Source organism: Poromitra crassiceps (genome assembly GCF_964638095.1).
Source record: "Poromitra crassiceps genome assembly, chromosome: 22".
NCBI classification, from domain to species: domain Eukaryota; kingdom Metazoa; phylum Chordata; class Actinopteri; order Beryciformes; family Melamphaidae; genus Poromitra; species Poromitra crassiceps.
In genome coordinates, this window is record NC_139647.1 from 11,766,143 (window position 1) to 11,783,566 (window position 17,424).

A 17,424-nucleotide genomic window follows, 5' to 3' on the forward strand; every position below is an offset into this window, starting at 1 on the left:
ACAGAGACACAGGTAAGATGTGGTGCTGGGGCCTGGGGACAGAGACACAGGTAAGCAGACTGTTCTTGTGTGAGGATATACAGCTGCTTTGCTTCTACTGCAGTGACATTAAATACAACAGTCAATACAGACAATAAACAACACGTGGCTCGATCGTACAAACACACATGTGCAATGGAAACACACTGTATTCTTGAAGCTCCTATGAATCTACTTATACGCAAATGTATTCTGTATACAGACAGCAAAAACACCATACGGTAGTTTCAAATAATTTCTTTAAATAATTCTTATGTTGGGATTAAAATGGTTGGCATTACTGATTTTTTATTACCGGCTTTCTTGCTTCTCATTGTACTTCATAATATTTTACAGTTGAGCATGGCAAAATACAGAAAGCTAAAGGGAACAGTATACATTGAGTTATAATGCATTCATAGAGTTTCCAAACTCCTGGGTTGATTCATTCTCTTAAAAAACAGCAAGAAAAAAGCAGTGGTTAGCAAATGATCTTAAGAGGACCAACCACAGACTTTCATAATCGACTGTATATCTCTAGCTGTGCAGTGAGCAGCTTCATATGGAACATTTGCATCTTCCCATACTAATGGATTTCCATGATGAGGTTTGATCCTCTCAGCTGGACATTTATCCTTGGATGGTTTTGTTTTCACAAAACACGCGAGATCTCAAGATCTCGTGTGAATCCAGCTGCCTTGCAAGGTTCCCCATTCTTACCCATAATTAGCTGCATATTAGACAGTGACATTGGCTGGTCCTGTTCCTTGCCAGTTGTATTACTTCAGTATCACTAGGATTACGTTTCACTGTGCAACATTTAAAAAGCTGAAGCCTGTTGCTTGACATAGTTTTCACTTACAAAACGACAATATAAAGACTCCTGGAAACTAGAATAACAATAATAACTAACCCTAACCCTAATACCAATATGACACTGGAAAATATGGGACTCATAAGAAAAAAGAAGTAAAACGAACAAACAGACAAAAACTACTCCTGTGAAGATCCTACCTAATTTAATATGGAATTGATCATAACTGAATGGGCGTAATTACATGCATGCAGCAGATTTGTTATGAAGTCGTGGAAAACAATAATATGCCTAATGCTAACGCTAATGCTAAGATAACATAACCACAGTCAAAACAAAGGCATGTGTGGGATTAAATGCAACGTCAAATGTGTGAGTGCAAGTCAAAACAAGGGCCCCACAGGCTTTGATACAAGATGGCGTCGTGACCCTGGTAATCCTCTGAGGCTGAGGGCCATATTCCACATGGCAGCTGAGTGAGCGGCAGACTGAGTGAAGGAAATGTGCTTCAGGGTGGAGGCGGAGACGGTGGAGAGGTGAGGGCAGAGGCGGTGCAGATGCAGAGGGGGTTCGCATCAAACACACAAAGCTATCTACCTCGCGAGTCAGCTTTCATCAATGCAACTTTTGTCAGCAAAATAATAAGAAAGGAAAAGGCAAAGTAGACCATCTGTTAGTGAAGCAGCGAGATGCCAGAGGCGCTTTAGCAGAGACACAGGCTGTTGGAGCAGGAGAGAGACAGAGTGAGGAATGAGACAGAGAAATCCTTGGAAAGAGCCAGAGGGGAAAGATTGTAGAATGGAGGCTGAGTTAAGCGAACTGTTTTAACAGTAACCACTCTCTACGTTGCGTCAGTGTGAATATAGAGGGAGCTGTAAAAACATGCACATATAGCGCTCTTATCAGGGGTCACACATTTTGCTGCCGTGCGCAATCTGATCAAGTTCCCTCTATCAATATTTACACACTATCTATCTACTCACTCCGTCACCACAACTCAATAAACGTGTTATCATAGAGACCGTTTTCCCACTGATAGCGATCACTGATTCTCCACAGCACAGAACACAATCAGCAAAATGTCCCCGGGTCAGCACTCAACATGATTCCATTTGCAATGTGGGGGAAATGGAATGATCAGAAGTTGTGAAATCCGAAATTGAACTAAGTGAGTGACGTTGAAAAATAAATCAAATATTGTCTCTGCATGTGGCGTACACATTACTGGACTACACACATTACTGGACTACACACATTACTACACACATTACTACACATCACTGGACGAGGCGAATAATATTCATGCTTGCAACAAAGGCTTCATGCATTATTCAAGAGGATTGCTTCTGGCAAACAGATCCAGCAAGCATGCAAACTGTAGAGTAAAACACAATGATGCATACTAGGGCTGTGAATCTTCACTGGCCTCACGATTCGATTCGATTACGATTCAGAGGGCTACGATTCGATTCGATTACGATTATCGATGCATCTCGATGCATCTCGATGCATCTTAAATCGATCCATCACTTTTTTCCGCAATACATGATTTATTTTTTCTCACTTTCTTTTTTCTCACTGTGTGGCTACTTTTAAAACTAGAACGACCGCAACGTGGACTTATGCCTCCGCCATTAGTTCATTCTTGAGTCCAAATCGCCATTTGAGGCAAATTGGAAGAAATTCCGTCAAGGCGCTCCTGAGATGTTGCGTTACAGAGCTTGGAAATTTGGTGTGTGAGGTCACAGTGACCTTGACCTTTGATCACCAAAATGTAATCAACCTTTCATCCTTGCGCCCAAGTTGACGTTTGAGCCAAATTGGCAGAAATTCCATCAAGCCGTTCTTGAGATATCGCTTTAACGAACTTGGGAATGGCATTCGTGAGGTCACAGTGACCTTGACTTTTGACCACGAAAATCTAATCAGTTCATCCTTGAGTCCAAGTCGATGTTTGAGACAAATTTGATGAAACTCCATCAAGGCATTCGTGAGATATCGTGTTAACAAGCTGGAAAATGGCGTTGAGGTCACAGTGACCTTGACCTTTGACCACCAAAATCTAATCAGTTTATCCTTGAGTCCAAGTCGATGTTTGAGACAAGTTTGATTAAATTCCGTCAAGGCATTCATGAGATATCGCGTTAACAAGCTGGAAATTGGCGTTCGAGAGGTCACGGTGACCTTGACCTTTGACCACCAAAATAAATCAGTTCATCCTTGAGTCCAAGTCAATGTTTGAGACAAGCTTGATTAAATTCCGTCAAGGCATTCCTGAGATATCGCGTTAACTTAACAAGCTTGAAAATGGCGTTCGAGAGGTCACAGTGACCTTGACCTTTGACCTTTGACCACCAAAATCTAATCAGATCATCCTCGAGTCTAAGCCGATGTTTGAGGCAAATTTGATGAAATTCCGTCAAGGCGTTCCTCAGATATCGCGTTAACGAACATCGTACGGACGGACATATGTACGGACGTACGGACGGACAACCCGGATCCATAATGCCTCCGGCCTGGCTATCGCCGGCGGAGGCATAATAAAAGTGCATTTGGAATTGCATTGTATTATGATCCATAATTAAAATAAACAACTGCATTTACTTCCATTATATTTTATTTTATTATAATAATAATAATAATAATAATAATCAATTTTTGACATTTGTGAATCGATGCAGAACCGTGCACGTCCGCATCGCGATGCATCTTATAATCGATTGTTTTTGACACCCCTAATGCATACTGTAGAGCAACACAGAATGATGCATACTGTAGAGCAGAACAGAATGATGCATACTGTAGAGCAGAACAGAATGATGCATACTGTAGAGCAACACAGAATGATGCATACTGTAGAGCAGAACAGAATGATGCATACTGTAGAGCAGAACAGAATACTGTAGGGATCAAATGGAAAAGAACACTGGCAGTACAAACATGGCAGAGAGCGTAATCCCATTATGGCCAAGTGAAACAGACATGATTGCCGATGGAGGAGTGTGAGAGCTTGATGCAGACGTTAACAGACGTTATGGATGTTAAATGATGTGCGACAGTTCCTCAGTGTGGGTGTGCCTGACAGAGTGTGTGTGTGTGTGTGTGTATGTGTGTGTGTGTGTGTGTGTGTGTGTGTGTGTGTGTGTGTGTGTGTGTGTGAGTCACCGGGAAGCATTGCATTATTGCTATTATGGTGTTGCTTTCATCCCTCAAGGATGGTTATGTGATAATAAAGGAAATCCAGAGGAATTACAGTATTGCATCAAGGGCTTTTCCCCAAATTTATCAATGAAATCGCCTAAAAATGTGCCGTTTACAAGCCTCCCATTTTAAGCTGCTAACCAACATAATCCAAAAGTGAGCGTGATTTTGTCACCAGCTACCAGGACCTGCCTAGCTCTCAGCTACCAGGACCTGCCTACTGTAGCTCTCAGCTACCAGGACCTGCCTAGCTCTCAGGATAAAAGAAGTTACACACATAAGGAACTAACGTCTACATAAGGATGACAAGAGAGTTTAGGATACCATGAAGGCTACTCACCTTCACAGCCCCTCTCGATCTGTCCCACACAGTCCAGGGCGTCTGACATGAGGTCTGGGAGGCGTCCGTTTAGATCCACGGAGGCCAGACATCCTTGGAAACCCTCCTTGGCATGCACCAGTTTGGGAAGCTCCTTGAACATCTCCTTTGCCACCCCACCAATGTAAAGGTCACCTGAACAGACAGAAACACAAGGGGGCAGCATAGTTGCATCTCAGTCAGTTACTATGTAAGACGAGGGACGTATCTCTATCCAAACTACAGGCTCACTCAGTAGCCTTTGCTTCTCTAGTGGCTAGATGCCAATTCTGTTGAAGTGGAAGCAAGAAACACCACCTTCACATATTCAATGGATCAGGGATCTTATGCAATTTCTCCACCTAGAAAAAATAAAGTATCCTCTTAGAGGCTCAACTGACAGGTTCACTGCGTCTCATGGGACTCTGTCTGAATGTGGCCGGCCGTGGCAGAGTGTTGCTCGACCAGCATTTGAGGAAATGACTCGGGGGAGACCTCATCTCCATGCAAACACACATCACGTTTCTTTAAATGGGTGTTTCAAAAGTCTGTACATTAAACACATATGCTCATGTTTTTGTATCTGTTGGTGGGCTATTTTCGATTTATATTACAACATTTATAAACACACACACACACACACACACACACGGTTCAATGCATAAATACACAAATACACGCCCACACAATCCCAGAGGGAGCCATATATATATATATATATATATATATATATATATATATATATATATATATATATAGGTTGGTGTGTGATATTCGGGAGACTGAGTAATATGTTCCTTTTGTAGAAAGATAAATGGTCTGTTGATTTATGGGATAAACCAAATCTAAGAACCTACCATCTCATAAAAGACAGTTACTGTGCAGAGCCTTATGTAAAGTTTGATTTGGTCAGATGAAAAAGGTCCTTCTGTGCTCAGTTATGCTCTGGAACTTTGCCCCTGGCACTGGAGACTGGTAGGTTTAATGCTACCCCTGAAGAAGACAGACTCTGTTTACTTTGTGATTTGTGTGAAACTGAGAACGAGATCAATTTTATATTACTATTGTACAGCTTATGATGATACAAGAGAGATACTTTTCAGTAAAATGTCCTCTATTTATGCAGATTTTTTTTAGATGGATGATTTTGAAAAACCTTAGTTGTGTTTCAAGAAAAGGGACCTTCTTTGTAGGAAATGTTATTTCCCAGGCCTGGGAGCAAAGGCAGAATGTTCTGTTCAAGAAGGAATGATCTGTTTTGTTGTTTAAGGAGTATATTGTACTGTGATTTAGTTGTATTTTTATAGCTAGCTTATGTTGTACTGTATATCTTGTGTGTCTTGTAAGCCCATGTGGGCTGGGCACTGTTAAGTACATGACACAATGAATAAAAACAAATCAATCATATATATACACATATATATGTACATGTGTATGTACATGTGTATATATATATATATGTATATATATCTCTTTTGTCAATCCTTCATACACTATACTGTATGTGTGTGTACACCTTTTTTTATTATCTGATATATTTTCCCCTCTTCTCCTTTTTCTTTTTCTTACCAGTAAGATTGTTATGATTTGTAATACTTGTTTTTTTCCTTTCTCTTTGACTATCGTCGGAAATAGATTATTGCTGATGCCACATTTTTGTGCACAATTCTGTAATATATCAAACCTGGCACTATGGGCATCTGCATAGGTGCATGATACACTCATTTAGATGCACAGTAGGGAGAAGGAGATCCCATGCAGTGTGCATATGGGCTTCATAGAGGGGTGGATGATGCTACTTCACCAATGACACGGTTGGAGAGGCCACGGGGGTCATGTTGTGAAGCACTTTACAGAGTGGTGTGACAAACACTTCCTGAAGTTCAATGTTCAATCTAAAGATATGGCTTCAGGAAAACCTCCCACTCACCCTTTGCAACTACAATCAAGGGCTCACGTGTGGAGACGGTGAGGCCACCTGGGAACAGAGATCAACTAGAACATGACCTCAGCACTGCAGTCTGCAAAAAGGGCCTGTCCACTTCACTCTTGTTAAGTTCTTGGTATGGGAACCTTATTGTGCAAAACAACAATGGTTTGTTCAATATTGTTAAAGTTGGCACGCAGCAGCTTTCTTTAACAGATATCTACTGTACAACAGACACGTTTTGTGGAAGGCATGCTCGACCTTAGCCAGCTCTGACCACCGACACTTGTAGGAATTTGTTCTTCTTCCCTGTGGGCGGAGATACAGGTCCCCCCGGGGTCAAAAGTAATACGTTTAAAATTGGATCCAAGTGCAATAAGTTCAGTGGTAGTTAGGGGGTGAGCTTGTGACCAGAAGGTTGTCGGTTCAATCCCAGGACCGGCAGGATCATTCTGGGTGGGGAAAGTGAAAAGCTGCACTCGCCCCTCCCTCATTATAATGTGAGGTAATGAGGGAGGGGCAAGCGCAGTGGTGACCACTGAGTTGCCCTTGAGCAAGGCCCTTAAGCCCAACTGCTCTAGTGGAGCTGCTCAGTGGCCAATGTGTGAATGAATGAAAGTGTGCGTGAATGTGAACAGGGCGTCCTGAAAAAGAGAGCAGTGCTCTCAGTGAGACTCCCCCTATATAAATAAAGGTAAAAAAAAATGCTTAATTTGCACTAAACCTTGACTGCACTGCCCAGCAGCACTTTATTATGGCTACCATCCCCATGGTTTGACACTTTTAACAAACATTTTTGGTTGTTTGCTGTAACTGTTGTGATTAATGTTCCATGTCCTCTTGTACTCTATGTTGTGTTTTTGCCCTCTACTGCAAATCAAATTTCCCCTCGAGGGACAATGAACTGAACTGAACTGAATTAAGGAGTGCTACTTAGAAATATGACAACACTGACCCCTAGTGGGTGATAAAAAGAATACAGTATGCAATACGTCATCATATTGTGCATATTATTTTACTGATTCCATTATGAATTGCAGAAGGTGGTGACATAATTTTACCATAGCTTATATCCAGAACTGCAACATGACTATCAAATGTCCGGGAAAATACACCATTTAAAGTATGTGTTACAGTAATGTGTTGTAAAAGCAGGAGTTTGGGATTATCCTCAATTATCCAATAATTTGAATACAATTATTATCAATCATGAATTATATGTGAAGTTATTATTTATGTTACTACTTAACCCTCAATTTAAATTATTATTATTATATTAACAAATTTCACTCATGTAGGCAGAGCCAATAATTGAGACAGTAGCTCGAGCAAGTTACTATCTTATGACGAGATCATTCTTTCAATTAAATGATTATTGTAAAAAATAATAAAATAGCCAAATTTACACGGCTTTTAAAAAACGGCCTGAGATTCTGAAAGTACAACAGTAAAACTAAACTAAAATGACAATCTAATCTAAAGAGTAATATTGCTATGATATAATAATAAGCATCACAGCCTACCCTTCAGGTCCAGGTTTTTGGCTCCGCTGGTGGTCTGGGTGGTGACCTTGGTGTCGATCTTCACCATGTGGAGGTTGTTTGTGTCCCTGGAGATGATGACGTTGTGCCACTGGTTGTCGTTCAGGGGCTTGTTACAGTTGCCCTTGATCAAATGGGCTCCGTTCCCCAGGTCAGACACATAGTGCAGGTACCTGCAATCACATATTTCACTTCATAAGTGGACGCAACCATCAAAGGTCAAAGGTAACCATGGAAACGGATGAAAGTACATCAAGGTGTTACAGTGTTACAGTCACCCCTCTCGGCTCAGGTATGATAGATACTTATGTTTATATTTTATGACTGTCTATCAAAGGAGGTGACGTTAGCTCATGTAGAAGGGAACGCCTTTTGTCTATAGTAGGCTTCCATAGTCTGTCTACATGAGGCTTCCGTAGTTCACGTCATCTCTCCCTTCTCTGTTTGCCCATCACCCAAGATGGCTGTCACCACCGCAACCGGTGTGCATGTTACCTGATAGCCTATTGAAGCTTATCCGTTTGTAGCGTTTGTTTTGTCCGTGTCAACTGTCCGTCCCAACTTAAACTTCCTGAGGGATATCATCACAGAGCCCTCGAACTGAAAACCGACGGAGCCGTCGGAGAGGACGTAGAAGCCTCTCGCCTGATGAGCAAGTGATGCAAGTCAGCGACAGGTGAGCAGACGCCCCTCAGGTGATGTCAGCCTCCAGAGGCCTATACCACAAAGCAAGATTAGTGGCTTAGTGAGGTAACTTCAGGTTTAAGCCTGGGTGTGCCGTGCTACGACGCTAGTTCACTTCTTACCAAGATAGATTTCCATGGCAACTTATGCTGCACGGCTAACCTGGTCCGGAGCAGGTTAAGTCGCAAGGATGAGATGAAACCTTAAAAGGCACCGGCCACGAACCAATGAGCTTCCTGGAAAATCATCAGTTTGGAAATGGCTTTCTGGAAGAGATGCCCATCGAGGAAGGCACACGGATAGTGAGGGGGGGGCTCTGAGAAGGGAAAGAGTCCTTTGCGACCGCTAAGATCCATTTAATCATACAGAGAACTATTTATACGAGAGGTATCGCTTCTCCAGTGAGGGATTAAGATCTCAGACTAAGATCTCTTCCCTTGGCTCCGCTGGGGTTGCAGCTCTTATAGCTGCTATAAGAATAAGGTTTGTGTCATACACGCAGTGGAATGCTGTGTAAGCGACACATTCATTTCATGGGAATCACAAAGCGTCTCCAAAGCGCACCGTGTGCCGCAACAGAGCTGAGGCTGACGTTGGGTCGGACATTGTCATACATGCCAGAATAGCCTATACTACATCGAAACAATTTAATGGGATGGCTTGCACACAGATTATTCATATCTAGCCAACTCCTGCATTTTGCAGCGGCAACTGTGTTGTTTTTGGCCTGTATGATGTGATTGAAATCTTCATATTATTTCCAGCATAGAAAGCATGGTGCTGACATGAATTTGATCGATCAAACTATATGTTCACCGATTAATCGACAATGTAGGCTATGTGCTATTTTATCGTTTTTCTTTTCTTTTCTGAAATGATTTATCAGCACAAGGGCAAAATGTAACTTTCACTGCTCATACAGAGGAAGAAGAAAGCCAAGCTAGCAGACAGAAAGTCCAGTGTGGAGAATTACACCCAAACAGACAACAGTAATCATGGGAAACATTGTAATACAATGTTGAAATATCTTACGTCCACAAGCACAATGACAGCTAATGCAGGACGTTTAGTTGGTTGATCAACTTGTTGGGCCGGACCTGACCAATTAATCGATTAAGGACATTGATAAAAATTTGCATCCCTACAAACCACACCTCTGTCGTGGGCACGAGCTGCTGTGCACGAGCATTTTCATGTGCACGAGCTCAGAGCTGGATAGGGAAATCTTAAATTGACAGACCCAGCTGATAACCACCTTTGTTTTATCGTTTAGCTTGATTGCGATTGTCTGGTTAGATCAAACCAGATCAAGGGGACAGATCCTGGATCTGTTTATCCTCCATTTGTGGTATGGGCCCCAGATGCCCATACCACAAATGCAGCTAGCCCATGGCTATCTTCTGCAGCGTGAACTTACCCCTTGACCAGCTCCACCACGATGAAGTCGTTTCCGTCGCCGCTGTTGAACAGGATGAGGCCGTCGGAGGAGGTGGTTTTGAACTGGAAGAACAGATGCATGGAGTAGTAGGCCTGCAGGGTGGTGAGGGTCACATAGCTGGAGCGCGACTTGAAGGTCACAGGGTCAGCGATGATGTTCTTGAAACCAATCATGGCGTTGAGCTCACAGTAATCGATGTCACCGTTTTTACAGAGGTCTATGTAGGTCATGCCGTTGAAGGAGAGGCTCTGCAGATGGCCGATGAAGTTGGACGGCACCATGGACATGTAGCGCTTCTCTGTCACAATACCCGTCTCGATGTTATGGAACTCCAGCTGGGTGTGGTCACCCGCCATTTGACCTTTGACCAGCAGAAGGGGGGTGGGGGGGGAGAGGATATTATTGGGGGGCTGGGGGCAGTTCATCCATCCTGGGTCAAATACTAATACTGTACTTCTAATAATTATTATTTTATATACAGTATATATATATATATATATATATACATATATATATATATAAATGAATCAGCTGGAGACAAGAGGTTATTTTGACTGAGGAAAAAATGGTCGACTCCAAAAGAAAAACAAAAATATATTATGCCTTCCTCCATACAGTATCAGCAAAACTACAATCAACTACAATCTGTCACAGCATAGTGTAGTAAAGAATGATGTACTTTTATGTTATCGTTTCTCTTCTGTTCTGTTCTGTAATGCAGCATGTGTCTTGCATAGAATATGAGCCCAACAAATGTTATGGAAGTTCTACTGTAAGCCTACATCAAAAATAAAAAATAAAACACTTTTGTAGCAAGAGTGGCTGGCCAGAAGTACCTTCTACAGGCGGCAGCTCGTCGACGGTCAGTTTCAAACTCTTTCCCCTCCTGAACACACGCACCGTGTGCCACTCATTATCGTTCACATTCTGACCCGCAAAAATAGTCTCTGGACCTTTGCCTGCAGGACAGTCCAGACAATGGTTAATCACACAGGCAACACACACACACACACACACACACACACACACACACACACACACACACACACACACACACACACATCAACAGACAGGCTCAGAGACAGGAGATATATGGGGGAGATAGAAAGGAAGAAAGAGGGAGTGAGTTAATGACGGAGGCAGAACACATTAAGGTAAACATAGTTAATGGTCCATGAAAAGGCATCATTCTGACTTGCATTTGCTGTATTGGCTGCATCATTAGATCAGGCATCAGAGGAGGGAGGCAGTACGTTTGTCTGATCTACAGTAAATAAACTGCGTGTCTATAGGTATCATCTATATAGATATAGTGCCTGTGCTCTGCTAAGACATGTCATTGTGAAGAGAAACATGCTTCAGTGGACACATGATAGCATGGTAATAAGGAAATCACATTTGTTTTTGTTAGTAAAAAAAACAACAACAAAAAACAAGGGAAGATGAGACTTTTCAGAGTAAAAATGCAGTCATTTCCTGTGAATGATCCTTTTTAGAAATGTTAGTTGTATTCCTATTATGCCCACTTGGTGGCAGCAAATGACCACCAAAAGGCCATGACAGAGCATCACGAGCATCGCTCTCCATGTTGTTTACCTACTGTATACTGTTATGTAATGCAATGTAATGTAATGTAATGTAATGTAATGTAATGTTGTTTACCTACTGTATACTGTATGTTATGTAATGTAATGTAATGTAATGTTGTTTACCTACTGTATACTGTATGTAATGTAATGTAATGTAATGTAATGTAATGTATACTGTTACAGTGTATTTCTCTCATCTCCACCATGAAATGACATCATGATGACTCTGAAAAGAATACATACATAATGTAAGCAGCAATATGCAAGGTGGTAGACATGATGGCAGTGAGGGAGGCACACAGACAGGCATGATGGCAGTGAGGGAGGCACACAGACAGGCATGATGCAGTGAGGGAGGCACACAGACAGACATGATGCAGTGAGGGAGGCACACAGACAGACATGATGCAGTGAGGGAGGCACACAGACAGACATGATGGCAGTGAGGGAGGCACACAGACAGACATGATGCAGTGAGGGAGGCACACAGACAGACATGATGCAGTGAGGGAGGCACACAGACAGACATGATGCAGTGAGGGAGGCACACAGACAGACATGATGCAGTGAGGGAGGCACACAGACAGACATGATGGCAGTGAGGGAGGCACACAGACAGACATGATGGCAGTGAGGGAGGCACACAGACAGACATGATGGCAGTGAGGGAGGCACACAGACAGACATGATGGCAGTGAGGGAGGCATACAGACAGACATGATGGCAGTGAGGGAGGCACACAGACAGGCATGATGGCAGTGAGGGAGGCACACAGACAGACATGATGGCAGTGAGGGAGGCACACAGACAGACATGATGGCAGTGAGGGAGGCACACAGACAGACATGATGGCAGTGAGGGAGGCACACAGACAGACATGATGCAGTGAGGGAGGCACACAGACAGACATGATGCAGTGAGGGAGGCTCACAGACAGGCATGATGGCAGTGAGGGAGGCTCACATACAGGCATGATGGCAGTGAGGGAGGCTCACAGACAGGCATGATGGCAGTGAGGGAGGCTCACATACAGGCATGATGGCAGTGAGGGAGGCTCACAGACAGGCATGATGGCAGTGAGGGAGGCTCACATACAGGCATGATGGCAGTGAGGGAGGCTCACATACAGGCATGATGGCAGTGAGGGAGGCTCACATACAGGCATGATGGCAGTGAGGGAGGCACAGACAGGCATGATGCAGTGAGGGAGGCACACAGACAGGCATGATGGCAGTGAGGGAGGCACAGACAGACATGATGCAGTGAGGGAGGCTCACATACAGGCATGGTGGCAGTGAGGGAGGCACAGACAGGCATGATGGCAGTGAGGGAGGCTCACATACAGACATGATGCAGTGAGGGAGGCACACAGACAGGCATGATGCAGTGAGGGAGGCACACAGACAGACATGATGCAGTGAGGGAGACACACAGACAGACATGATGCAGTGAGGGAGGCACACAGACAGACATGATGGCAGTGAGGGAGGCACACAGACAGGCATGATGCAGTGAGGGAGGCACACAGACAGACATGATGGCAGTGAGGGAGGCACACAGACAGACATGATGCAGTGAGGGAGACACACAGACAGACATGATGCAGTGAGGGAGACACACAGACAGACATGATGGCAGTGAGGGAGGCACACAGACAGACATGATGCAGTGAGGGAGACACACAGACAGACATGATGCAGTGAGGGAGGCACACAGACAGACATGATGGCAGTGAGGGAGGCACACAGACAGGCATGATGCAGTGAGGGAGGCACACAGACAGGCATGATGGCAGTGAGGGAGGCACACAGGCATGATGGCAGTGAGGGAGGCACACAGACAGACAGGCATGATGGCAGTGAGGGAGACACACAGACAGACATGATGCAGTGAGGGAGACACACAGACAGACATGATGCAGTGAGACACACAGGCATGATGGCAGTGAGACAGACAGGCATGATGCAGTGAGACAGACAGGTCCATGTCTCTGGAGGTCCAGTCGTAGAAAAAAAGAAATACAGAATGTGATTTTTATTGGCAGCCATGAGAATGAAGGGCTGTTTGAAAAAAGGATGAATCTGCGTTGAGGAAGCAAGACACTAGCGTCCCAACATATGTTGTCATCTTACAACCCATTTTAATACTGTCCATCGTGTATGGTGCTACAATATGTATTCACTCTGGTGGACTTTCAAACCATTCAATACATCCAATCCATCCCTTTGCTGAATCCTGAAAGCAACATTTCATATTTTTCTTGAACTGTGCCACAGCTAGCAGACGTGAATGGAGACGTCACGTCGGATCAAGGTGCCAGAGCTCTGGAAGAGATCATCAAATTCACAATCAAACAGATAAATCAGGGCGACTTCACTGTACCACATTGCAGTGATCTCATTCAACAGAGAAAAAGTCTCTTTTTCCAAAAGATATTTAGAAACTCCAACACCATCCAATTAGGGCAAGACGTGCTTTTCTTCCTTTGAATTCCCCTGCCAGGCGCACACACAGCAAACAGGCCAACGAGGCTGTGGCACAATATGAAAGTCCCCCAGGCTCCAGATACCTTCGCCCACTGCGGGGAGCGTTTCAGATGGGTGCCAGGTTCGTTCCACTCAAACCATTTATGGCTATTTATTTCATCCTTTACTGCAATCTTCAAAGCCCCCAATGCAATGTGTATGCAAATCTGAGGCTGCCAAAGTAGCGGGACACAGTGAATCTCGGAGGCGCTCTGCTTTAGTAAGCACTAAACACCCGGGCAGGAGAGGAAGCAGACGGCTGGCTGAGGGATTAAGATGAAATAATGGCAGAGAGCTGCACTTGAAAGGATGCTTGATCTTTGCCTTCCATCATCCTGTCCTTGTTGCTCTCCAAGGAGGCACGAGAAGGAAGGGGAAAAGAGGCCAATCGCATTAACCATCACATTCACATACTCCTACTGTAGGGCTCGCCCTAAGGTGAGACACTATGGTATAGGGTAAATAATGATGATAAATAAATAAATAAATAAATAAATAAATAAATAAATAAATAAATACATACATACATACATAAATAAATACATACATAAATAAATAAATAACAATAATACTAATCGTAATAACAATAGATGTCGTCCCCAGTTGATTACTTACATTAAGACAAGGATTTTTTGTATTACGAGTTTTCTGAAATTATATGCAAATGAGGCATTATCTTCTTAAATTTGGGCTCATTCGCATACATTCCCAGAACAGAAATCTGAAGATAGGATAAAGCCAGGTTCAAAATGATTGTTTCATTTTGTTGGCATATTAGAGCAAAATGTTTTTACAGAGGGAAATTTGGATATCTCTTCATATCCCTCATCACTCCACAAATCGGAAAATACTGTGCTGTCAGCTGTCATTAAAAAAACAATCATAAAAAAAAACTATGTAAAAACCTTCAAAATATAGATCGAAATAAAACTGGAAAATGTGGTGTATTTAAGTGCTATTGAAGTGGAGATTTCTGGCTCAGACTATGAGAAAGACAAACCTCAGTTTGACCCTTTCCACCATGTCTCGCCTTAAAACATGTAGTGCAGTCTGTGGTCCAAGCCCCTAGCCACAGTCCAGACAGCAAGGGCTTATGTTAGCCCACTGTCTGCTGCAGCCGGCCATTCTGATAAGGGCTTATGTTAGCCCACTGTCTGCTGCAGCCGGCCACTCTGATGCTGATCTATCTGCACTGATGGATCTCCACTGATCTCTCCCTGCCTCATTGACTTCAGGCCCAAGGGGACAGTGGTGGTACTGCAGGCTATAGGGCAGCATGACAAGATGTGATTATCCAGTCAATCAGCTCTGGCTGGCTGGATGACAGGCTGGCCTGTAGTGCCCCCTCACCCAGACTCACCCAGGCTGGCCTGCAGTGCCCCCACACCCAGGCTGGCCAGCAGTGACCCCACACCCAGACTCACCCAGGCTGGCCTGCAGTGCCCCCACACCCAGACTCACCCAGGCTGGCCTGCAGTGCCCCCACACCCAGGCTGGCCAGCAGTGACCCCACACCCAGACTCACCCAGGCTGGCCTGCAGTGCCCCCACACCCAGACTCACCCAGGCTGGCCTGCAGTGCCCCCACACCCAGGCTGGCCAGCAGTGACCCCACACCCAGACTCACCCAGGCTGGCCTGCAGTGGCCCCTCACCCAGGCTGGCCAGCAGTGACCCCACACCCAGACTGGCCTGCAGTGGCCCCTCACCCAGGCTCACCCAGGCTGGCCTATAGTGCCCCCTCACCCAGACTGGCCTGCAGTGGCCCCTCACCCAGACTCACCCAGGCTGGCCTGTAGTGCCCCCTCACCCAGACTGGCCTGTAGTGCCCCCTCACCCAGGCTGGCCTGTAGTGCCCCCTCACCCAGGCTGGCCTGTAGTGCCCCCTCACCCAGACTGGCCTGTAGTGCCCCCTCTGCCCAGACTGGCCTGTAGTGCACCCTCACCCAGACTGGCCTGTAGTGCCCCCTCACCCAGACTGGCCTGTAGTGCACCCTCACCCAGACTGGCCTGTAGTGCACCCTCACCCAGACTGGCCTGTAGTGCCCCCTCACCCAGACTGGCCTGCAGTGCCCCCTCACCCAGACTGGCCTGTAGTGCACCCTCACCCAGACTGGCCTGTAGTGCACCCTCACCCAGACTGGCCTGTAGTGCACCCTCACCCAGACTGGCCTGTAGTGCCCCCTCACCCAGACTGGCCTGCAGTGCCCCCTCACCCAGACTGGCCTGTAGTGCACCCTCACCCAGACTGGCCTGTAGTGCACCCTCACCCAGACTGGCCTGTAGTGCACCCTCACCCAGACTGGCATGTAGTGCCCACTCACCCAGACTGGCATGCAGTGCTCACTCACCCAGGCTGGCCTGCAGTGCCCCCACACCCAGACTCATCCAGACTGGTCTCTAGTACCAGACTCACCCGAGTGGAGAGGGACTCTCTGACCACCCAGCAGGTCACTACTGATGGATTACTGTCCAACACTGAACACAGACATCAAAGCCTGCGGACGTGGCTATTGGCTAGGACAGCTTAGCAGGCCATACTGGGAGACCCGCTTGTCCAATCAATACCTTGCTAATTGAAAAGCCATTGTAAAAATGTTGAAACATTCCGAGGTTAAAATGGTGTTAAAACCACAATGATGACAATCAATACTGACCCATTATGGTATGCCATTCACACATTGACCTCTAGGTGTCCTGTAATTACATCACAGGAAGTTAGTACTTCTAGCAATAATTGCCCCTGACTGTGTCACGTAAACCATGCTCTGGCTTAATGAGAAAACACTTCTGGATGCTATAACTGTAATTGGATATGAGTGTTTTTAACATTCCCATTTAATGCTTTTAGAGTCACTTGCTAATGTTTCCATTACATCGACCCATGAGCCTACTTCTTAGCCTCTTTATGAAACTAAGACATTGTGACCACATGAAGAACCTCCTCATCATGGTTTGGCTCTTATTTCTAGCTCATTTGTTAAAGCAAATCACTGTTCTTTCTCTTCTATGCTTTCGCTGGTGCACACAGACAACCCTAGACCAAGGCAGCAAGGTCCAATTCTAATAAGTCAATTGCAGCATAACTTCATTAGCATGGCAGGACTTAGTGAACTTGCCAAATAATTGGTAATTTAATTTGGTCATAATTGAATTTGTGTTCATAGTTGTAGCCTTACTGTGTCCACAGTGGGATGTATTAAATCCATCATTCGTTATTAGCATGGGCATGTCTAAAGGAATCTGATTGGCTGATTGGCCACCGCAAAATCGTGAGGGTGCCGTGCCCGCAGCGGTTTTAAGGCCCTGACACACTGAAAACACTTGAAAG

At 44.9% G+C, this 17,424-nt stretch overlaps 1 protein-coding gene across 28 annotated transcripts in view; it reads right to left on the reverse strand.

Annotated features, from left to right (window-relative positions):
• The window catches only part of LOC310795973 (neurexin-1a-like), a gene marked incomplete at both ends in the record, with an annotated part of 449,961 nt that overhangs the window by 208,397 nt on the left and 224,140 nt on the right, over nt 1-17,424 (reverse strand). For 25 of the 28 annotated variants that reach the window (XM_083658106.1, XM_083658105.1, XM_083658103.1 and 22 more), the window contains 4 exons: nt 4,374-4,547; nt 7,842-8,032; nt 9,961-10,342; nt 10,818-10,940. In XM_083658106.1, coding sequence (XP_083514232.1) covers nt 4,374-4,547; nt 7,842-8,032; nt 9,961-10,342; nt 10,818-10,940 — 870 coding nt within the window. Of the gene's footprint in view, nt 1-1,429; nt 1,457-4,373; nt 4,548-7,841; nt 8,033-9,960; nt 10,343-10,817; nt 10,941-17,424 lie in introns of all 28 variants that reach the window. The other 3 variants (XM_083658109.1, XM_083658113.1, XM_083658111.1) reach the window with 1 other exon arrangement.